This window comes from Phycodurus eques, chromosome 3 (assembly GCF_024500275.1).
Source record: "Phycodurus eques isolate BA_2022a chromosome 3, UOR_Pequ_1.1, whole genome shotgun sequence".
Lineage (NCBI taxonomy): Eukaryota > Metazoa > Chordata > Actinopteri > Syngnathiformes > Syngnathidae > Phycodurus > Phycodurus eques.
In genome coordinates, this window is record NC_084527.1 from 22,683,063 (window position 1) to 22,706,018 (window position 22,956).

Genomic DNA, 22,956 nt, shown 5'->3' on the forward strand with positions numbered 1-22,956 from the left:
CTTTAAGCAAGCGTCGTTCACGCTTACTCCTTGCTATTATGTTCGCACATTAGCACTGTTGTGATCCCGTGGGCTCTGCATGCCATCCGGGCACTACTGTATAGAAGTGCTGGAGCGGACCGTGGAATGGACCGCTTGTGATAAGAGTGGTAAAATATGAGATTTTAGATTCAGACAGATCTGATCTTGTTTTTTATTTTTTTATTTATTTTTAATTATTTTTATTTTTTTTTTTTTTTATTTTTTATTTTTGCTGACGTTGGATTGATTTCCAATCTCTAAGATCGGATCGGCACACCCCTAATTTAAAATTCAGGTTTCAAGCCTAGGTTAGGATTTCAAACAAGGGTTAGGGTCTCAAACCATAGTTATACTATACTGGCTATACCTGCCACTGTTAGGGTTTGTACATTTTGGTTTTAAGCATGATTTCCTGTTGTTGCAGATCCTGGTGAAGTTGTGCACGTTCGTGTCGCCCGCTGAGGAGTTGGCCCAGAAGGACGATCTCCACCTTCTTTTCAGTGCCATCACATCCTGGTGTCCGCCTCACAACCTGCCCTGGAGGAGGAGCGCGGGAGATGTGCTCACCACCATCTCGCGACACGGACTCAGCGTCAATGTGGTCAAATACATACATGGTACGTTCTACCAGGGCTCAAGTCCGTTTAGGCAGAGAACTAGCTGGGTCTGAAATAAGTTAATTAAAACACTTTTAATTGAAAGTTAATTTCTCTCTACCAGAATGTCAATTCTGTTCAGAACATCCCGCAAACTTAAGTCTGTCTTGACTTAGAATTAACATATTAGCATGCTTCCTGTTTGACTTGTTCAGCTGTCACGATCAGATAGAGACTGGACCCAAGAGCAGACGGAGGCTGAGAGATTGTGATGAACAATTTATTGAAAAGGGAAATGGGAATGGTCCTTGAGATGCACTGGTGGGTTGTTGAGGCAGAGAATGCGCGGCAGGTAGTGACAAGGACTGGCGAGGTGGCAGAAATCCACTTGGCGAGAGACACGGCGGAAACGCTGAGGACGAGGAAAAAACACAGAGGTCAGAATGATGACGAGGACTTGCGTAGCTTACTAGGAGACTGGGGAGCCGTTGCACGACTGGAGAAGCTGCATTACTCTGGCGAGGATTTCCGGCATCAGGCAGGCTTAAATGCAGGTGGCAACAAGGGCTGATTGGTGACAGGAGCGTGGCCGAGGAAGGTGCTGGAAGGAGAGAGGGGAGGGGAGAGAGAGAGGGCGACATGTCATGACATAAGCAGCCCTTTTAATGATAATACTAGTCCGGTACGACTTACCGTATTTTCACGACCATAAGGCGCACCGTATTAAAAGGTGCAGTCTCACTTACGGGGTCTATTTCTGTATTTAACACATACATAAGGCGCACCGTATTATTGGGCGCAGGCATGGTAAAACATACGCTAGCATGCATGCTAGCGTATGTTTTTAGAAAGGCAGTGGGAGCAAAAGTGAGTTTGATTGTACTTTATTGAAGTATTTAACAATGTACTCACGTTATTTTTTGATCCATCCTCATCCACAAATCCATCAAAGTCCTCATCTTCTGTATCAGAAATGAACACCTGGGCAAGTTCTCCATCAAACACGCCAGGTTCCCTCTCGTCATTGTCGGAGTCATTCTCGTTGCCGGGGGGCTGTTCACCAATGACGCTGGCTTTCGCGAAAGCTCGGACAACAGTCAAAGCAGATACCTTAGCCCAGGCATCCACAATCCATTGACATATGGTGGCGTAACTCGCCCGGCGCGTCGTCTTCTTGACTTGGCGAAGCTCATATTCCTGCTTCCTCCACTTGCGAACCATGGATTCGTTGATCTTGTATTCTCTCGCGGCTGCTGGATTCCCATGTTCCTCCGCGTAACTGGTAGCTTCCAGTTCAAAATGTGCTTCGTAAGCGTGTCTCTTCGTAGGTGCCATTTTCGGGGGTCCTTAGCCAAACCGATGTTATTTTGCACATTGCACATACCGGCGCTATATACCTACTGGGGGCGTGCCTTTAGCGTCTTCTTTCACGCGCACCCTTCCCCCTTTAACGTCCGCATGCTGTATTCAGTCACGTCCGCCTTTCCTCTATATAAGCAGCTTGTCGGCAGGAAATGCTCCCAGTCAGTCAAGCGGAGCGCTCATCAAAGTCACACAACAACATTTACAGATTTTGGAACACGATGCACACATAAGGCGTGCCGCATTATAAGGTGCCCCGTCCATTTTGGAGAGAATTTAAGACTTTTAAGTGCACCTTATGCTCATGAAAATACGGTAATTGCTCCTTCTGTTGCTGCCAAGTAGAGAATGCTATTCTGAACATTCCATAAACTCCCTTGACTCAGCATAGTCACCTTAGCAATGCTTTCTGGCAGCATACAAAGTAGTTGGTCCTGAATTAATTGCACCCATGGTAGGTTGTGTCAAGTAGCCACTTCCATTCTACTTGCAATAGCTTGCCTTGTCCTACAAATACTTTTGACTCAGCACATTACCATGGTTTTAGAACTGTTGTATTTATTTTGCAGTCTGTTTAGGGATTAAATTAGTCGGGTCTGATTTAATTGGGCCCTCTGCAATTTGCTGCCATTCCATTTTGCGTGCAATAACTCACAACATAAATGGCAAACTTCACTATCTTGACTCAGCATTAATATTGAACTTCCTATATAATTTCTTCTGTAGCCTGTTTAAGCAGCAAAGTAGCGGAGTCTGGCTTCTGTTGCTGTCAAGTAGTGAATACCAACCTGCTCGTAATAGCTCAAAACATAAACCACTTACTTGCTAACTTAACTCTTGCTTGACTCCGCACTATCATAAAACTTCCAGTTCCATTTTTTTCTGCAGCCCATTCAGCAACTAAACTAGTTGGATCTGACTTAATTGTTCCCTTTCTTGCTGACAAAAAGTGTATTCCATTCAGATCATACCCCAAACTAAAGTCTCTGCCGACTCAGCATCAGCACATTCGCCTCGTACTTCGTTTGATTTCTTCTGCCGCCCATTTAAGCAGCAAACCTGTATCAATTGCTCCCTCTTTGTCCACAGAGAAGAAATGCCTGTCCACGTGCGTGCAGAACATGCAGCAGTCTGACGATCTTTCCCCGCTGGAGATTGTGGAGATGTTCGCCGGCCTGTCCTGTTTCCTCAAGGACTCCAGCGATGTGTCGCAGACGCTGCTGGATGACTTTCGCATGTGCCAGGGATACAACTTCCTGTGTAACCTCATGCTCAGGTACAGTAGTGTCCTTTAATGTCCTTTAAATCTAGTGTCTTTTACACACAAGATTGGTTAGCGCTTCGGTGTTTACTGGCCCAAAACCACGCCATCCATGCAGTGACAACATGAACTGGTGCCCGTAGACAGGTTTATAGATGTTCCGCTGAGCTCTTTGTTACAGATTCCACTGGGTTTGATGCGGTGTTTAGTCCTAATTTGGCACAACTATCGGGAGCTAAAGCAGATGCCATCTTCAGTCCAACACAGCTGCTGTTAAATTTGTGATTGGATGAGTGACACAACAGCCTTCTGCCACGGAAGTTTGGTTGCACGGACAACTATTTTTTATTTTTTTTGGCATGTTTACGGTCGACAGTAACCTTTCCTTGTCTCAATTAAAGAGACGTTACCATACAATAACTATCATACATACTGTCAACAGTATTTTGCCAGAGAAAAAAAACGTTTTGCCCCAAACAAATCTCAAAAGGTTTTTCTGCTAATAATGGAAGTGAGGTTAAAAAAAAAAATCTATGAGTTGATTAATTTGCGAATCCTGATCTGCAAATATGCAGGGGTCCACTTGTATATAATTCATGTAACATCTATGCTAATTTCTGTTAGCCCTTATATGGAATTTCATATTATTTATGTTCTCTGTCAATTGACTGTCTGTTGTACTAGAGCGGCTCCAACTACCGGAGACAAATTCCTTGTGTGTTTTTGGACATACTTGGCAAATAAAGATGATTCTGATTCTCTGATTCTGATTTGTCAGCATTAAATTAGCAGACTTGATGTGACTTGACTTGAAATTATGTGGTTTTCTATTGTTAAAAGATTGTTGCTGTCGGATAGAATCCTTGCATCTCCAAAATCACTACTTAGAGCAATTAGTGATGCAATACAAAAAATGATGAGCTGACCAGGGTGGAAATTAATATGCATGCAAATTTTACTTCGTGGTTGACGTGGTTAACAAAACAGGCTCACTAAAATGTATCCAACCTGTTTTCACACATTATTGTCTAAAAAAAAAACCCATCGACTTTTAATCTTTATGCAACATAATGCCGCACAGCTCCCGCAGAGTGAGGGAAGACGCAGATTTTTTACAACCCCTCTCAGACAGTTGAGCATTCAAGAGCATTAACGTATTTGTTTGAAAGCTATTTTCAACACTTAAAATTGGGTAATGCGTGAAAATAACAGACAACGTGGGGACACACCAATATCATTGATTTTTAAAAATATATGAAATCGACCATATTTGGACATGTGAGGTTTGCACCCATCAGCGATGATATACAATGTTTAAGGGCCATTTTTTTCAGTTAGCGTCTAAGTCTGTTATTTACGCACCTGGCTTGCACATCTTCAAAGTACGTGCAATCTCCTCGAATCACTTCTGACACTCGCACTGTGCGTAAGTGGTTCATTTGTGTGCAACCCAGGAGGCGTGACAAATTGAAGTCTTGAGTTTTCTTGAGACGTGAATGCCATAGGAATCCATTTTCAAAATATATCACACTTTGAAAATAACTTTCTTAGCTGATACATAAGTTAATCGTCACCATTCGCCAGTGACACGTACCTACCACTCCACTTTATTTTATTTTTTTTAACCCAGATGAAATAAATGCGTTATACGATATTCTCCCCTTTTCTTGACAGCGAGAAAGTTTTTGTACAAAGGTGTCCAAAGGGTAGTAAATTTTTTGGGCTTAAGGTTGTGTTGTTCTGGGGTAACAGGCTGGAGCAGGCCAAGGAGGACGAATCGAGGGACGCTCTAAAGGATCTTGTCAACTTGGTGACGTGTCTCACCACCTACGGCGTGACGGAGCTCAAACCCGCCGGCCTGACCACTGGAGCGCCGTTCTTGCTGCCTGGATTTGTCCTCCCGCAGCCTTCGGGCAAAGGTACAACTCTCTTACAAGACTAGTCATTTGAATTCATCAAAAATCAACATGGTTTCAAGCCAAGGTTAAGGATTCAAATTAGAGTTTCAACCAAGTGTTAGGGTTTTAAATTATGGTTTGAAGCCCAGGCTAGGTTTTTAACCAATGATTAGTGTTTGAAGCCAAATTTAGGGTTTTAAATTATGGTTTCAAACCAGCATTAGTGTTTGAAGCAATGATTGGGGTTTTAAATTAGACTCTGAAGCCAAGGGTAGGGTTTCGAACAAAGGTTAGGGTTTTAAACAATGATTAAGGTTTGAATAGTTTTCAAAGAAGGGTTTCAAATTAGGGTTGAAAAGCGGGATTGGGGTTTCAAACAAGGGGTAGGGTTTCAAAAAAGGTTTGAAGCTTGGGTTAGGGTTTCAGAAAAGGTTAGAGTTTTAAATTAGGGTTTGAAGCCTGGGTTCAGGTTTCAAATGAGAGTTTCAAGCTTGGACCAGGGTTTGTGTTAGGTTAAGTTTTAGGGTTTCAAACTAGGGTTAGGGTGTCTTATTAGGGTTTCAAATTTGAGTCAGGTTTTCAAATTAGGATTTGAAGTTAAGATTAGGGTTTCAAATTAAAGGTTTCAAACAAGGGTCATAGTTTCAAATTACTGTTTGAAGTTAAGGCTAGGGTTAAAATTAGGGATTCAAACAAGGTTGAGGGTCTCAAATTAGGGTTTGAAGCTAAGGTTAGGGTTTCTAATTAGGGTTTAAAGTTTGGATTAGCGTTCCACACAAAGGTTAGCGTTTCAAATTACTGTAAGGTTTCAAAACGGATGGGGTTTAAAATAAGAGTTAGGGTTTTGAATTAGGATTTGAATCTAAGGTTATGCGTTCACATCTGTCTCGCAGTCCAGCGTTGTGAGTTTTGTCCTGACTGTAAATGTTGTTTGCTGTTGTCCAGGTCAGACGGTGCGCAACATTCAGGCCTTCTCAGTGCTGCAGAACGCCTTTCTGCAGGCCAAGAGCAGTCGGCTGGCGTGCACACTGCTGGACGCGGTGGGCAACATATACGCCGCCGACCCGGCTAACTACTTCATCCTGGAGTCTCAGCACACGCTATCTCAGTTCGCCGAACGCATTGCCCGCCTGCCCGAGGAGGCGCAGGTCAAATACTTTCAGCTACTGGATTTCGTCGTCTTTAGCCTCAACTATGTGCCGTGCAAGGAGCTGTTCAGCGTCAGCGTGCTGCTCAAGGCCAGCGCCTCGCATGCTTGCAGCGTGACGGCCGTGCACGCCCTGCTGAAGATGGCCCGGCACGACCCGGTCTTTGGGGACGTGCTGAGGGAGGTGGGCCTGCTGGAGGTGCTCGTCAACCTGCTGCACAAGTACGCTGCGCTCCTCAAGGACCCCGCCGCTCAGCAGCAACACGACAACGACCAGGGTAAATCAACACAGGCGTCAGCCATGTAGCTTTGTGTTTGAAAATTTTTTCGAGAAAATAGTTGCAATCTTGCAGAAATAAAAGTAGTTTTGTGGGTTTTTAAATTTGTTTTAAGATGGCATCTTTTGAGAAAAAAATTGGAATAAAAAAATCATATGATTAAAAAATGAGAAAATAATCCTAATCTTGTGATCAAAAAGTAGTACTCACAAAAGAAAAAAATGTCATCTTAAAAGGTAAAAAAAGTGATATCACAAGAACAAAGTTAGAAATCTTAAGTGAAGAAATTGCAATCTTTAGCATTTTTTGGCTAAATATTTGAGCTCTTCGTATATATATAAAATATAAAACATGATTTTAATCAGAAGTTTGCAGTAATTATATATAATGTGTACCACTGTTTTATAATTAATTATTTATAACCTTGCAGTTATGCATATTTCCGAAAATCTTTAGTGAGCTACACAATTTCAATTCACAATCAACATTGGTACACAGGTTAACTTCTTGAACTGAGATACTGTACATCCTTGTTTCACATTTGTTTTTGTTTTCATAAACATAGATGTTACTCTCCGTTCACAATGACTGACTGCATTGGAATAGCCTCTGAACACTGCTTCCTCTGCTTCAATATCTTTCCAATTTTCTTATCAGTATGAGTATGGTCAATTGTGTCAAATGCCTTTCTAAGGTCTATGAAGAGAGACCCCAACAGTATATTCCTTGTTATCTAAGGCTTTTTTATGCTACCCGATCGCTTTGCAAAGGATCTGCAATGTCCTTTAAGAAATTAAGGCCCACAATTACAAAGTAGTCATTAAATTCATTAGCTGTTTCTTTAGATATGGTTAAAATTGATTAAATATTTGTTATAAAATGGTTAGTGTAATCGGATTTTCCACTACCCTTTTTAATACTAATATTGAGCACTTTCCATGTGTATTATTTTTGTGCTTTTCCAATTATTGTAATAATCCTTCCTGGTGAGTCTCATTATATTTGGCAGTTTTTTATTTTACTTCTAATATTTCATTTTTGTGTCTTTCTTTCTCATTTTTACAGACTTTTTATGGAGGTGATTCTTTTTTTACAGCCACTTTCACACCATCTAGTCATCTACGACTTGTTTTCAAATTTCTCCAATGTGTTCTTATTGGGCAGTGTAAATCATAAAGAGTATTAAACATTTCTGATGATTCATTGGGATAATATTTGGAGTATACCTCTGTATACTGTAATAATGCAAGAAGAGAAAACAGTATTTTTTCTTCTCAATACCTCTGGAAAAATGACTAGTTTTCTCCCCGCCCCAAAAACCTTTTTTATGTACATTTTTAAGTTCTCTCTCTATCTTCTAAGAAAGAAATTATTCGAATAAAACAAAAACTCTTGGTCACATTTTTTCTTGACAAAAAAGTCATTTTTTCATGAAGAAGTTGTAATCATACAAAAAAGAATCAAAACAACATTGAAACCACAAGTTGAGCCTTACAGTTCATCATTTATATATTTCTCCCTGATTTAGATGTTGTATTTCCACAAATAATTTGATAGTTTGCATTTATTTACTCTACTGCAACTGGAGTGAAGCATGTATTAGGGCAGAGACCTTTTTGAACTGAGTTTACACTTCTACATGTGTCACTGAGTTGTGTTGTTTATTTGTGTGTGTGCAGCGGAGTGTAAGAACAACACGGTGGCCGAGGAGCCGAAGCAGCTGGCCTGGCTGGTCATGGAGACGCTCACTGTGCTCCTGCAGGGCTCGCACACCATGAACACCAACGCGGGTAACACGCACACACACACTCACAAGCGCCCCCCCACGCCCCCCACCCCCACACACACACACACAGGATTAGCCCGAACCAGGCTTGAAAAACTACTTTAAATCCCGAAATCTACGTTAAAACCCTAACCCTAATTTGAAACCTTAACCCAGGCTTGAAACTGTACTTTTATTTCCCAACCCTATTTAAAACCCTAACCCTGGTTTGAAACCCTAACAGTAGATTGAAACCCTCATTGCAAACCTTAACCTTGGCTTCAAACGGCAATAGACTTGAAAAAGAAAAAACTTTAAACCCCAAATTTCCACCTTTAAATTAAAAACCAAACCCTTTAACTTGATGTATGACTTGATGTGGTTTTGTCAGAATCATCTTTTTGACTGACGTGTGAGTTTGAGTGTTTTTGTGTATTGACGTGGGCGGATATGTTCCGGCTTCTTCTCCGTAGCATTGTTCCGGGAGTTTGGGGGTGCGCGGTGCGTGCACAACATTGTGAAGTACCGCCAGTGTCGCGAGCACGCGCTGCTCATCATCCAGCAGCTGGTGCTGTCACCCAGCGGCGACGACGACATGGGCACGCTGCTGGGACTCATGCACTCGGCACCACCCACCGAACTACAGCTCAAGACCGACATACTCAGGGTGAGCGCACACGTACACGTTGAAATCCTTCACTTGAAGCCCTGCTTTGAAACGCTAACCCTTGTTTGAAAACCTACCTTGAATCCCTAACTCAGGCCTAAAATCCTAATGTTAAAACCCTAACTCGAATCCCTAACCCTGGCTTGAAATCCTAACTTGAAACACTAACCCTAGGTTGACTGGGGAGGTTGGCGTTGGATCCCTGCGGCCTTCTCCGGGTGGCCGGTTTTCAGGGCGCCTTGGTGGGGCCGGTGGACCAACCTGGATCCCTCAGTGGGGAGGTGGCCACTGATCCGGGCCGCTCTCGGGTGCACTCCTGGGCCTTTGAAACCCTAATCCATCCCTAACTGTAGCTTGAAATCCTAACCCATGCTTGAAACCCTAATTTAAAATCTTACCCCTCTTTTGAAAACTTACTTTAAACCCATAATCCTAGTTTGAAACCCGACCCTGGCTTGATACCGTAAATTGAAACACTAACCCTACTTTGAAACCCTAACCCAGGCTCAAAACCCTACTTTGAAACCCTCAGATAGTCTTGTGACCTTACTTTGAACCACTAACTTTAGTTTGAGACACTAACCAACTTTTACGGCTTCCTTTTACGCAGGCCCTGCTTTCAGTGCTGCGTGAGAGCCACCGCACACGTACCGTATTCCGCAAGGTGGGCGGCTTCGTGTATGTGACATCTCTGCTGGTGGCCATGGAGCGCTCCCTGTGCCCGTGCCAGCCACCGCGACCTGGATGGCACGGCACCAATCACCACCACCACCAGAACCACCAGAACCCCAACCAGAACAGAGTGTTTGAGCTACTGCACACCGTCTTCTGCACGCTCACCGCCGCCATGCGATACGAGCCTGCCAACTCACACTTCTTCCGCACAGAGATCCAGTACGAGAAGCTGGCTGACGCAGTCAGGTACTTTTTTGCAACTAATGGCGAAATTTGTGGCAATATAGCACACAAATATTGTGTTTTGAGACAAACTGTAGCATTTGTGTATCAAAATACACAAGTTTTGTGTACTGCATGGCAAAAGCGAACATTTTCGGGACAATATGTAGTGCTTTAGGGGGCCAACTGTGACATTTACTGCCAAAACGCAATTGTTTGTGCTCCACAATTGCATTTTTTGCCATAATGCAACATTTTGTCCTGAACTTTAGCTTTTCGTGCACAAATATTACCTTTGGCCCCAAATATAAGTTTGTTCCAATATTTAGTGTTTTGAGGACAATGTAGCCTTTTGTGCACAAATACAAATGTTTTTGGTCAACAATTGTATTTTTGTGCACAAATATTGGACTTTGTGAGTAAGTATGAACATTTTGTGGCCAAATATAGCATTTTTGTGAATATATATGGTGTAACCTTGATAAAATGGATATCGGATAAAACGGACCATTGGGACTAGGGTTGGGCATTGAGAATCGAGAACTGATTGGAACTGGGACTAACGCTCCGGTTCTCCCGGAATCGTTCAGATTTAAAAATTTCGGTTCCAAGTGGCGAAAACCAACGAAGAAGAACGCGCACAAAGACGTGCTTGAGCCCAACGGCGGCAGTGGCGAACAAAAGTGTGTCTTAATTTTGTTAAAATTAATGACCAGTCACCTCAGTGCAACACTTGGAATAAGATTATATTGTGCAAAGGAGGCTTTCATGATATGTTGCGTCGCACTCGCTCCCTCCTGCTCCGAGCCTCAGCCTAAACTGCGCAGAGGTTCAGTGAAGTCAACTCTCAATAATTGGGTGAGTGAAACAATAAAATACGTCTATGCCAACATTGAGACAGCTAAGAAGGTAACCGGTTGGTTGCACTTTTGCACTGATGGTTTTTAGCGTTTATTTAGTCTTCAAACCAATGTAAGATCCGATTACAGGATAAAAGATTAAGATTGAGCTAAAACTTTACCCTAGCAACTTTAAATCACAATGAATTGGAACAAAATTTACATAAACGTCTCACAGTATCACAAACACTAACCTTGTGCCTCATATGTGGGTAAGGAACGGAATCAACGTTTTATAGCATTTGGTTCCATCCATTAAAAGAATAAAAATAAAAAAATCACCGGTGCCGTGTGAAGTTACTTTTCGTGCCAAAATGCTGAGTTCTGGTGCGTACCCTTCAAAATAAAAGGCTATAGGCTTAAAACAGGAAGTCAAGTTAAATCTTGCACATATAAACGATTTGACGTGATTAAACAGCCCCAAATACCGATTTTAACAAATGCTATATATTTTTAGCTGAAACATTAATTAATAAATATTAAGTCAATTGGGTTAGTTCCACACACATTGCCTTTTAGTTCATACGTTTGATATTGAGATTGGTTTTCAAGAACCCAGAGTCAAATGTTAATTTTAGTCTATGCTGCTAAGAAAATGGATGTTCATAATTTGGACACCCTTTATTTAAACCATGCAAACTTTTTTGACCCAACCCCCTAAAAGAATGAGAATCGAGAATCGTTTGGAAGCGGAATCGAAATAAGGAACCGGAATCGGGTCCGGAATTGCTCAAATTCAAACGATGCCCAATCCTAATAGGGACTGAACAATGTGTCTAAAAATAGTTTCCATTTGTCACTTTAAATGTCGTTGACAAAGTCTGTTTACTGGCGCTGTGGTGTAATGCAGGCAGAGAATGGGACTGACGTATTTGTGGGTTACAGATATATAATATGAATAGATACAATTTTAAAAGACATTCCTCCCGTGTCTACGTGGCGGCCGTGTTGAATGTGGGGCATTGACGTGGCGGCCATGCGATGATGGTTATATCTATTGTCCTTAGAGTGCTGGGATAGGGACAGTGGCATGGCCCCAGTGTTAACTCTGAGGAATACAAAAAAATCTTTGGAGTCTGGAACATGGTGTTTTTGGTCCGGTAACAGTTTTCTTTGTCAAGCCATTCGCCTTTGGCAACGGATTTGGAACTATGAAGCACACTTATTCCCTGTGGCTCATGAAATAACTCTCCTATGATGAGTACTGTATGTCAACAATGTAACCATGACGAGGCACACCGGTGGGAAGTTAAGATAAAATGTGAAACTTTCAAACATATTCAAGCTTTTTGTAATATGTATTTTCAATAACTTTGTACTTTACTGGGTTTATTTAGGCCACGAGAAACACCTACAAAACAATAATTTTGTACTATGCGTGCATATGGCCTCCGAAAAAAAAGTGCTTAAATGTCACGGACAATTGGCTATATCGGACGACCCCTCCGCCCTTATTACTCTGTTCTAGCGAGGTTCCACTGTATACTGTTTTGGGGGCAATATGTAGTATTTAGTTTTGTCAAACTACAACTTTTTGTACTTAACCATTGCGTTTTTATGTGCACAAATATTATACCTTTATGGCCAAATATACCATCTTTGTTACAATATTTAGTGTTTTCAGGCCAAAGTATAGCATACTGTGTTAAAATACAACCTTTTGTGGTGAACAATTACAGTTTTTGCGCACAAATATTGTACTTTTGTGGCAAAAGGTAGACATTTTTTTGTTAAAAAACAGGTTTTCTGGGGAAAGTGTACCATTTTTTGTGCCAAAATATAACCTTTTGTGCTCAAATATTGCACTTTTGTGTCCCAATATGGCATTTTTGTGATGGTATATATATTTTTGGTGGCAAAATTTTGCATTTTTGTGCAACAACATTGTGTCTAATTATAGCATTTGTTCTTTATTGAGGAAAGGTTGTGCCAAAATACAATGTATTGTTTAACTATTTCATTTTTGTGCACAAATACTTCAGTTTTGTGGCCAACCACAGTATATACTGTATGTATATTGTATCTCCACCAGGCTGCTGGGCTGTTTCTCCGACACCAAGAAGCTGGGTCCCACTGCCGTCTTCCCGTCCAACTCGGAGCCCTTTCAGAGGCTTCTGGAGGAGGAGGCTGCCCCTGGTGGAGACAGCGTGTGTCCCACCCTCAGACACTGTGCCAAGCTGTTCATCTACCTGTACAGAATGGCCACAGACTCCTTTGACAGGTACGATGTGTCACGTCTGTATTTTTGTTCTTCCTCTTGTTTTTCTTCTTCTGTGCACTACTAACCTTTCTTCTTCTTCTTTTAACTGTCTGTTCTTCCTCACCTGCTACACTACGTGTGTTTGTGTGTTCAGTCGCGCCGAGCAGGTTCCCCCGTGCCTGACTCACGAGACTTCGCTGCCCTCGCCCTGGGGTACGCCCGCTCTCGCCCGCAAGAGGTAGCTGCTTTGCTCCGCTGCTTTTTTGTGTCGTTTCCTTCTCACCCTTTTAACTCTCAGCCACATAGCTTGCACATTCTTGTCTTTCGTCCTTCACTACTGATTTGCTGTTTATCCTCAAGTAGGGATTATGATATGTTTTTGGTCAATGGATTAGCGTATTTTGCTGTAACATGCAAAAAAGAAGGAAACAAAATGGTGGCACCGCAATTACATCGTCATTATTGTTCCAATTTTTGCACGTGTGGCCCAAAAAAAGTGAAAAAGAGGCTGGCACCAAGCAAAAAAACGACAATAAACGTGTTACCTCCTGAGTGAAAATTAGACACGATTAGTTTGCCGCCCAAGCTGGAAATTCAAGCACTTGAAACCAAAGATCTGAGAGTGATGTCCAGTGACCGTTTTCAAGTATGGGTAAAAAAGCTTGTTGTAATTGGTAATTAATTCAGGCCAGACGAGTAAGCTGCCTAAATGGGCTGTCAAAGAGCTTGACACCAAAATGAACTGGAAGAGAATGATATTTGTTGACCATTTACAAGTGAAGTCTATTATAAATGTAATGTGTAACTAATCCCCTCCTTGAGCTGTCACCTTATCGTGGTGGAGGGGTTTGTTTGTCCCAATGATCCTAGGAGCTAAGTTGTCTGGGGCTTTATGCCCCTGGCAGGGTCACCCATGACAAACACGTGCTAGGTGAGGAACCAGACAAAGCACCGCTCGAAGACCCCTTGTGATGACGACAAACGATGGACTTAGTTTTCCCTTGCTCAAGAGGGGGTGGACTCTCTTCCACTCTGGAGTTGCCCACGGTGAGAGGCGCCGAGCAGGTGTTGGTATACTTATTGCCCCCCGGCTCGGCACCTGTACGTTGGGGTTCACCCCGGTGGACGAGAGGGTAACCTCCCTCCGCCTTTGGTTGTTGGGACGGGTCCTGACTGTTGTTTGTGCCTATGCAGTTCAGAGTACCCACCCGTTTTGGAGTCCTTGGAGGAGGTGCTGGAGAGCGCTCCAGGTGGGGACTCCATCGTTCTGCTGGGGGACTTCAATGCTCACGTGGGCAATGACAGTGAGACCTGGAAGGGCGTGATTGGGAGGAATGGCCCCCCCCGATGAGAACCCGAGCGGTGTTCTGTTATTGGACTTATGTGTTCATCATGGATTGTCCATAACGAACACCATGTTCAAACATAAGGGTGTCCACCCGTGCACTTGGCACCAGGACACACTAGGTCGCAGTTCGACGATCGACTTTGTGGTCGTGTCATCGGACTTGCGGCCGGATGTCTTGGACACCCGTGTGAGGAGAGCGGCGGAGCTGTCAACTGATCACCACCTGGTGGTGAGTTGGCTCCGATGGTGGGGGAAGATGCCGGTCCGACGTGGCAGGCCCAAACGTAGTGTGAGGGTCTGCTGGGAACATCTGGCAGAATCCCCTGTCAGAGGGAGTTGCTGAGGCGGCCGACCAGAGCTGTGGCCGTAAGGTGGTCGGTGCCTCTCTTGGCGTCAAGCTGAAGAAGGAGTCCTATCGGGCTTTTTGGGCCAGTGGGACTCCTGAGGCAACTGATGGGTACCGGCTGGCCAAGCGGAATGCAGCTTTGGTGGTCGCTGAAGCAAAAACTTGGGTATGGGAGGAGTTCGGTGAGGCCATGGAGAAAGACTTCCGGACGGCTTCGAAGAAATTCTGGTCCACCATCCGCGGTCTCAGGAGAGGAAAGCAGTGCAGCACCATCACTGTGTATAGTGGGGATGGGGCGCTGTTGACCTCGACTTCGGACTTTGTGAGTCGGTGGGGAGAATACTTCGAAGACCTCCTGAATTCCACCGACACGCCTTCCCATGAGGAAGCAGAGTCTGGGTTCTCTTAGGCGGGCTCTCCTATCTCTAGGGTTGAGGTCACCGTGGTGTTTAAAAAGCTCCTTGTTGGCAAGACCCCGGGGATGGATGAGATTCGCCCGGAGTTCCTAAAGGCTCTGGATGTTTTGGGGCTGTCCTAGGTTGACACGCCTCTGCAACAAAGGGTGGACATCGAGGACAGTGCCTCTGGATTGGCAGACTGGGGTGGTGGTCCCCCTTTTTAAGAAGGGGGACCGTAGGTTGTGTTCCAACTACAGGGGGACCACACTCCTCAGCCTCCCTGGTAAGGTCTATTCAGGGGTGCTGGAGAGGAGGGTCCGTCTTGAAGTCGAATCTTAGATTCAGGAGGAACAGTGTGGTTTTCGTCCTGGCCTGGAACAGTGGACCACCTCTACACCCTCGGCAGGGTTCTCGAGGGTGCAGTGGGAGTTCGCCCAACCAGTCTACATGTGTTTTGTGTGCTTGGAGAAGGCGTTCGGCCATGTCCCTCGGTGAATCCTGTGGGGGGTGCTTCGCGAGTATGGGGTACCGAACCCCCTGATACGGGCTGTTCGATCCCTGTACGACCGGAGTCAGAGTTTGGTCCGCATATCCGGCAGTAAGTCGGACTCGTTCCCGGTGAGGGTTAAACTCTGCTAAGGCTGCCCTTTGTCACCGATTCTCTTCTTTTCATAACTTTTATGGGCAGAATTTCAAGGCGCAGCTGAGGCATAGAGGTGATCCAATTTGGTGGCCTCAATATTGCATCTCTGCTTTCTGCAGATGATGTGGTTCTGTTGGCTTGATTAAGCCGTGATTTTTGTATTTTGGGGTCTTGTTCATGAGTCTGGAAAGAATGGAATGGGAGATCGACAGGCGGAATGGTGCAGCGTCTGCAGTGATGCGAACTTTGTATCGGTCCGTTGTGGTAAAGAAGGAGCTAAGTCAAAAGGCAAAGCTCTCAATTTACTGGTCAAGCTACGTTCCTACCCTCACCTATGGTCACGAGCTGTGGGTCGTAACCGAAAGAACAAGATCCCGGATACAAGCGACCGAAATGAGTTTCCTCCGCAGGGTGTTCGGGCTCTTCCTTAGAGATAGGGTGAGAAGCTCGGTCATCCGGGAGGATCTCAGAGTAGAGTCGCTGCTCCTCCACATCGAGAGGAGCCAGATGAGGTGGCTGGGGCATCTGATTCGGATGCCTCCCGGACGCCTCCCTGTTGAGGTGTTCCGGGCATGTCCCACCGGGAGGAGACCCTGGGGACGACCCAGGACACACTGGAGAGACTACGTCTTTCGGCTGGCCTGGGAACGTCTCGGGATCCCCCCGGAAGAGCTGGATGAAGTGGCTGGGGAGAGGGAAGTCTGGGCTTCCCTGCTAAAGCTACTGCCCCCGTGACCCGACCTCGGATAAGCTGTAGAAAATGGATGGCTGGATGGATGTGTAATTAATTTCAGACCTGGACAGTTTGCTGCCTCGACAAAGGTGAGGGTGATGTTTGTTGTAAATATTAACAGTTTGTTGTAAAAAAATAACAGTTTGTTATAAATATTGGTAATTAATTCAGACCCGACTAGTTTGCTAACGGCGGCATGGTGGCCGACTGGTTAAAGCGTCAGCCTCAGAGTTCTGAGGACCGGGGTTCAATCCCCGGCCCCGCCTGTGTGGAGTTTGCATGTTCTCCCCGTGCCTGCGTGGGTTTTCTCCAGGCACTCTGGTTTCCTCCCGCATCCCAAAAACATGCATGAATTGGAGACACTAAATTACCCGTAGGTGTGAATGTGAGTGCGAATGGTTGTATGTGCCCTGCGATTGGCTGGCAACCCCGTCTCCTGTCCGATGATAGCTGGGATAGGCTCCAGCACGCCCGCGACCTTAGTGAGGAGAAGCGGCTCAGAAAATGGATGGATGGATAGTTTGCTAACTTAACAGCTTGTTAAATAGCTTTCAACATCTAAACAAGACAAGGATGTAATTTGATGAGCATTTTCCCAAAAAAAAGACATTTGTTGTAGATGTTGGTAATTAATTCAGACTGACCCACGGAGTTTGCCATTTAAACAGGGTGTTCATGAGATTTAAACCAAAATAAAAAGGAAGAGTGTGATGTTTGACCATTTTTAAGTAAAGCGTAATTATTTCATACCCGACCCGCCTATACCGACTTGTTCCTTTTTGGCAGGCACGGCTACCACGGTTCATCAGGCCCCCCGGTGCCCGTCAAGCTGCTGACAGAGCTGAAACTGCACGCCTCCAACCCCGTCCATTCAGCCCCCTCTTCGTCATCCTTGGGGGGCGACATGGTGGTCATCCACCCAGGCGCCGTGCTGGCCATGGTGGACCTGTTGCCCTCCGTTTCCTCTGAAAGCCAGCCTGAGGTGAGGGCGTTGCAGTTTGTTGTAAATATTGCTGTATATCATCATGTGGGTGCAATTAATTCATACTGTAACTGGTTTGCCACCTAAACAGGCTGTTAAATAGCTTGAAACTAATATAACCAGGAATGTTTTATGAACATTTTCAAGGAAAAATAAGTTTGCCGTAAATTTTACTGTATACCAACAACATAGGGACATAATATATTTATACCGCACTACAGTACTTTACTGCTGCTACAGTTTTTCCAAAGAGGTTAAAACAATGAACGGGAGAGAAGGGGATGTTGTTGACAATTTTCAAGTCAAAATAAAGTTTTTGTGAATGTTTGTTATTAATTCAGACCAAACTAATTTGTTGCCTAAACGGGCTATGAAAAAGTTTGAAACATGAACAACGCAGAGTGGTATGACGTGAATTGATTAATTCATACCTGACTAATTTGCAGCAAATATGGGCTGTCATATAGCTTCAAAACAAAGTCAACAGGAAGAGATACAATATTTGATCTTTGATGCCGGTAACGCATTACTTCTAAAATCCGCCATTTTGAGTCATAAGCAAAGTAACGCGCTACTTTTCCCGGGAAAGTAGCTTGACTACAGTTATTTCTTCAATCCAACAATAGTTACTTTTGCATCATCAATGTCTCTCACCAAACATTAATTTGGAGCTGGTGATTTGAACAAAGGGCAGTCCAGCTGTGGAGAAGCATTTAACCAAGACCACACTTTTTTTTTTCAACAAATAGAAGAAAGGGATTGGGAAGCGATTGTTTGGTACACTATGCAGAGTGACGGTGCAGTACCATAAAAGTGCAAACAAATGCACAATATCACTGTCGCCACACTATTTAGTTTTTTTCCTCAATAGAAAATGTTTTTGATTGTTGTTACATTTTTATTTACACATTAAGAATGCAGTTTTACTGGCGTTAAACACGCAATGCATTGTGGGTTAATTATTCATACTGAAGTGCGCAGTCATAAGTTGGTCACGGAGGTTCAGGACTGACTCACTGAAGGTCTTACAATACTTAGCTTAAATAATATTTACAATGAAAAGTGAGAACTCTCAACTTCGTCTGTGAGCTGGTTGAATGCGCTGCACGGCTCATGTCACGTAGAAAGAAAAAATGTTTTCTCGCTCTTCACATCAAAATTACTGTGGTGGGAGCAATATTGTGTGTGTGTGTGTGTGTGTGTGTGTGTGTGTCACTCACTTTCACGTTTACATACTCACATTCACACGCGCACACACACAGTTGCCTTCATGGACCGCAATTGGCAGTGTACTGAGAATGGTGTGCTTGTTTACGTTTAGGTACTTACTGTACTGTGTTGGCATGTTAAGTCTGCACTAAATTGCAGATTTAATGTATTTAATTAATTATTACTTCATGTTGATGACATTATTCTGTAACTTGTCATGTACATTACCAAGTAATGGGTACAGTTAAGCTAAGGCTTTTTTTGTACTGTGGATAAGTGATATTACTGCCACTTGGCAGCGGCTGAAAGTAACTAAAAAGTTACTTTTTTCTAACTTAGTTACTTTTGAAATCAAGTAATCAGTAAAGTAACAGTTACTTTTTCAAGGTAACTGTGGCAACACTGTATTTGATGACCATGTTTAAGTAAAGTTATTTGTAAATAATTCAGACCCGTCAAGTTTGCCGCATACATGGGCTGTCACAAGTAGTAATGTAACAGAATAATGTAAATTGGATGGAGTGAGGGAAGAGATTGATATTTGATGAACATTTTCAAGTAAAGTTTTTGTAAATGTTACAAATTATACATACCTGACAAATTTGTTGCCTCGACAGTCTGTCACATAGCATGAAACCAAAGTGAACCAAAGCTTGTTGTGAATGTTGGTAATTAAGTCATATCCGACTCGTTTGTTGCATAGATGGGCTGTCATATAGCTTGAAACCGAGGTGAACCGGAAGAAAGTGATAATCGAGTATCAAGTAGTTTGCTGTAAATGTTTGTTATTAATTCATACCCAGTTAGTTTGCAGCCTAGATAGACTGTCAAAGACAACTCTGGGTGATGTTAAGTCGCCTTTCCCTGGACTAGTGAAGTTGTAATGTCACTGACTTTGCTACTTTGTGAACTCAATGATTTCATACCTGACTAGTGATGCGGGTCTACTTGCCATTGCAGCACGCTCTGGACCTCCAACTGGCGGTGGCCAACATCCTGCAACTGCTGGTGAACACCGAGAGGAACCAGCAGGTCCTTTGCGAGGTGTCCCTGCACCAACGTCTGCTGCATCGATGCAGCCAGGCGCTGGGCGACGAGGATCACCCGCTGCACCCGCCGCTGCAGCGTATGTTCGAAAGGCTTGCCTCGCAGGCGCTACAGCCCATGGCGCTCAGGTATGCAAATGCATTATTACACCCATGTTTATCAAACCATGTCTTATTACACGTATGCTATTACACTAGTTGTTTCACCCATGTTATTATACGTATGCTACTGCACCTGTTATTACATCTGATTTTATCCATCCATCTATCCATTGTCTTCCGCTTATCTGAGGTCGAGTCGCGGGGGCAGTCTGTTTAAGTCTTTTTCATTTTCTCCTATACATATGTATAATGCGCACTATTGACTTTTGACAATTTTTGGGCAAAAAAAAAATGCATATTACATATGGGAAATTACGATATTAACAAACATTGCAGTCCTATTGACTGACGAAAACAAAAGACACAAACAAATCTTGACTTGATAGTCATCTATGGTTCTATTGTTATACTGTATACAACAACCTAATTAACGGACTTTATTAATCCTGTGAGAGAAATTAGGGACTGACCTGACTGTGTAATGCGCTGTGACTGTGTAGCCGACCAAGTTCGCTCTCCACTGTCATTCCCTGCGAGACGGGAGTCACAGCGGGAAAATTCATTGACATGCACACGTCGCACACCTTTTCACATGGAAATGACGGCGTGACAGGGGCTGTCAATCTGCTTCCTGTCGCCTCAAAGACCAAAACTCTTCACAATCTTCATCCTCAACACCCTCCTCTTCCTCTTCCTGGTCGGTATGCAGCTCACATGCATCATGGTCCCGCACAGGCAGCTTTTTCCCAGAGTCGCTGTTCAGCGTGCTGGATGGTTTTAAAAGGGTTGGCGTGTAGACTAGCCAATGACTGTACCTAAAAAAGCCGACCAACGATGGTACAGTCGCCCTGTGGATTGTGCAGGAAGGCAGCATTTAACATGAATACCGAGATATTGAAATCTTGGATGATCTGGAAATATTTCCACGTAGACCAGCCAATGACTATAAAAACAGTGACAAAAAAGCTGGCCAGTCAGGTCATTCTCAACGACGTTACTTAAAGTTAGTACTGGGGTAATGATTTTCAAAACCTGGTTAGCACATCACAGTTCTGAGGACCCGGGTTCAAATCCCGGCCTCGCCTTTGTGGAGTTTGCATGTTCTCCCCGTGCCTGCGTGGGTTTTCTCTGAGCACTCCGGTTTCCTCCCTCATCCCAAAGACATGCACGGTTGGTTAATTGACGACTCGAAATTGTCCGTAGGTGTGAATGGTTGTTTGTTTATATGTGCCCTGCGATTGGCTGGCGACCAGTTCAGGGTGTACCCCACCTCTCGCCCGAAGATAGCTGGGATAGGCTCCAGCTCGCCCGCGACCCTAGTGAGGAGAAGCGGCTCAGAAAATGGATGGATGGATGAAATCCTGGAGGATTTAAAAGGATTGCCATGTAGACTGGCCAATGACTGTACAAACGGTGACTAATAATCCAGCCTACCACTGTACAATCGGACCACATGGGAAATTGGAACTCCAATAGAAATGTGAATAATATATTGTATACAATATTATTTTAGCAATAGTATTGAAAAAAGGATTGCCATGAAGACCGGCCAATGACTACGTTGTCTAAAGAGCAGGTGACTGACTGTATACAGCTGCACTTTACAGAAAAGTGGCACTTATTAACAGAAGTGTAAATATTGAGGTATTGAAATTATGGATGATTTAAAAAAGATTGGCATGTACACTGGCCAACGATTGTATGAACGCTGACTAAAAAGCCAGGTAATGATGGTAAAGTCATACCCTGCAGTATGGCAACACTTAAACACAAACACTAATACCGAGGTATTAAAATCCTGTATGATTTTAACAGGATTGGCATGTACACCGGCCAATAACTACGTGACGGTTGACTAAAAAGCCGGCCGATGACTGTACAAACAGAGACGCGAAAGCGGACCAATGAGTGTATTTATTCCAATAAGCCGGGAGTTAAACAGAAACATGACTACCAAGATCTTGCAATCCTGGATAATTTTAAAGTATTGGCATGTAGACTGGCCAATAACCGCATGAACGTTGCCTAAAAAGATGGCTACAGTCAAACAGTGCAGAAAGGCAGTACTTACAAACAGAAAGGCAAATACTGAGATATCTCACTCCTGGCGGATTTTTAAGGATTGGCATGTAGAGTGGCTCGACCGCTGACTGTTTTGTGTTGTCCACAGGGAGTTCCTGCGTTTGGGCAACCCTCTGAACTGCGGCGCGTGGGACAAGAAGCTCCTGAAGCAGTACCGCGTGCACAAGCCCAGCTCACTCAGTTACGACGCCGACATGAGAGGCAAGCGCTCGATGTGTGTCCTCCATTTTGTAGACTTGGCCTCCGGTTGGACTCCGCTTGCCGCCTCCATTAAGCAAATGCCAGATGCTAACGCTAACAGCTGTTGAAGTTTGTAATTACGGAGGCAGCGTGTCTTCACAAGCAATTGTAGGCTAAGCAGCTATTGTGACTTCTCTACTGCTAAATGGAGATTAAAATCTGGCTAATTACTGATCATTAGCAGAGGCGTAAATTGTAGCCTACAGCGCCATCTGTCTTTCTGTCAGGGAAATTACATTTGGCACACTTAGTTTTTCAGCATGGCAGTAATAGCGAAAAATCTGATCTCTTTTCACCCCAAAAGTTATTTTCACTTCATTCTTGAAAAAATAGGATTTATTCAGGCAATATTTCTTTCTGAAAAAGTTACTTCTTCCCATTTCATCGTTTTTAAGATCATTTTTTTATCAAGACCTTTAGTCTCCTAATTTTCATGGTTTATTCTTGAAAAAACGTAGTATTTCTTTAAACATTAAAAAAATGTTATCTTCAAAAAATTTTTTTTTTTTTTTTCTAAAAATATGGCTTTATTCTCAAACAAAATATGACTTTAGTCTCCCAAAACAAATACAACTTCATTTTCCAAAAATACAATGTTATCCTCCAAAAAAACAACACTTTATTCACCAAAAATATGACTTTATTCTCCCAAAACTATTACTTTTTCGAAGAAAATACAACTTTACCCTCTAAATGTATTTTATTTTCCAAGAAATATGCTACTCTCTCCCAAAAAAAAAGACTAATCTCTAAAGCTCTAAGCTTATTCTCTGGAAAAAGTATGAATTTATTCTCTAAAAAAAAACCTTTGTTCCTTGAGTAAATATGCCATTATT

The 22,956-nt window shown here is 43.5% G+C and overlaps 1 protein-coding gene across 2 annotated transcripts in view; it reads left to right on the forward strand.

The window, feature by feature from the left end:
• Nucleotides 1-22,956, forward strand: part of wdfy3 (WD repeat and FYVE domain containing 3) — a 109,982-nt gene that overhangs the window by 23,088 nt on the left and 63,938 nt on the right. For both annotated transcript variants that reach the window (XM_061672726.1, XM_061672725.1), the window contains 12 exons: nucleotides 446-638; nucleotides 3,069-3,255; nucleotides 4,993-5,159; nucleotides 6,084-6,563; nucleotides 8,243-8,353; nucleotides 8,802-8,995; nucleotides 9,606-9,916; nucleotides 12,824-13,012; nucleotides 13,146-13,229; nucleotides 17,246-17,441; nucleotides 19,611-19,825; nucleotides 21,969-22,081. In XM_061672726.1, the coding sequence (XP_061528710.1) occupies nucleotides 446-638; nucleotides 3,069-3,255; nucleotides 4,993-5,159; nucleotides 6,084-6,563; nucleotides 8,243-8,353; nucleotides 8,802-8,995; nucleotides 9,606-9,916; nucleotides 12,824-13,012; nucleotides 13,146-13,229; nucleotides 17,246-17,441; nucleotides 19,611-19,825; nucleotides 21,969-22,081 (2,440 nt within the window). The remainder of the gene's footprint in view (nucleotides 1-445; nucleotides 639-3,068; nucleotides 3,256-4,992; nucleotides 5,160-6,083; nucleotides 6,564-8,242; nucleotides 8,354-8,801; nucleotides 8,996-9,605; nucleotides 9,917-12,823; nucleotides 13,013-13,145; nucleotides 13,230-17,245; nucleotides 17,442-19,610; nucleotides 19,826-21,968; nucleotides 22,082-22,956) is intronic.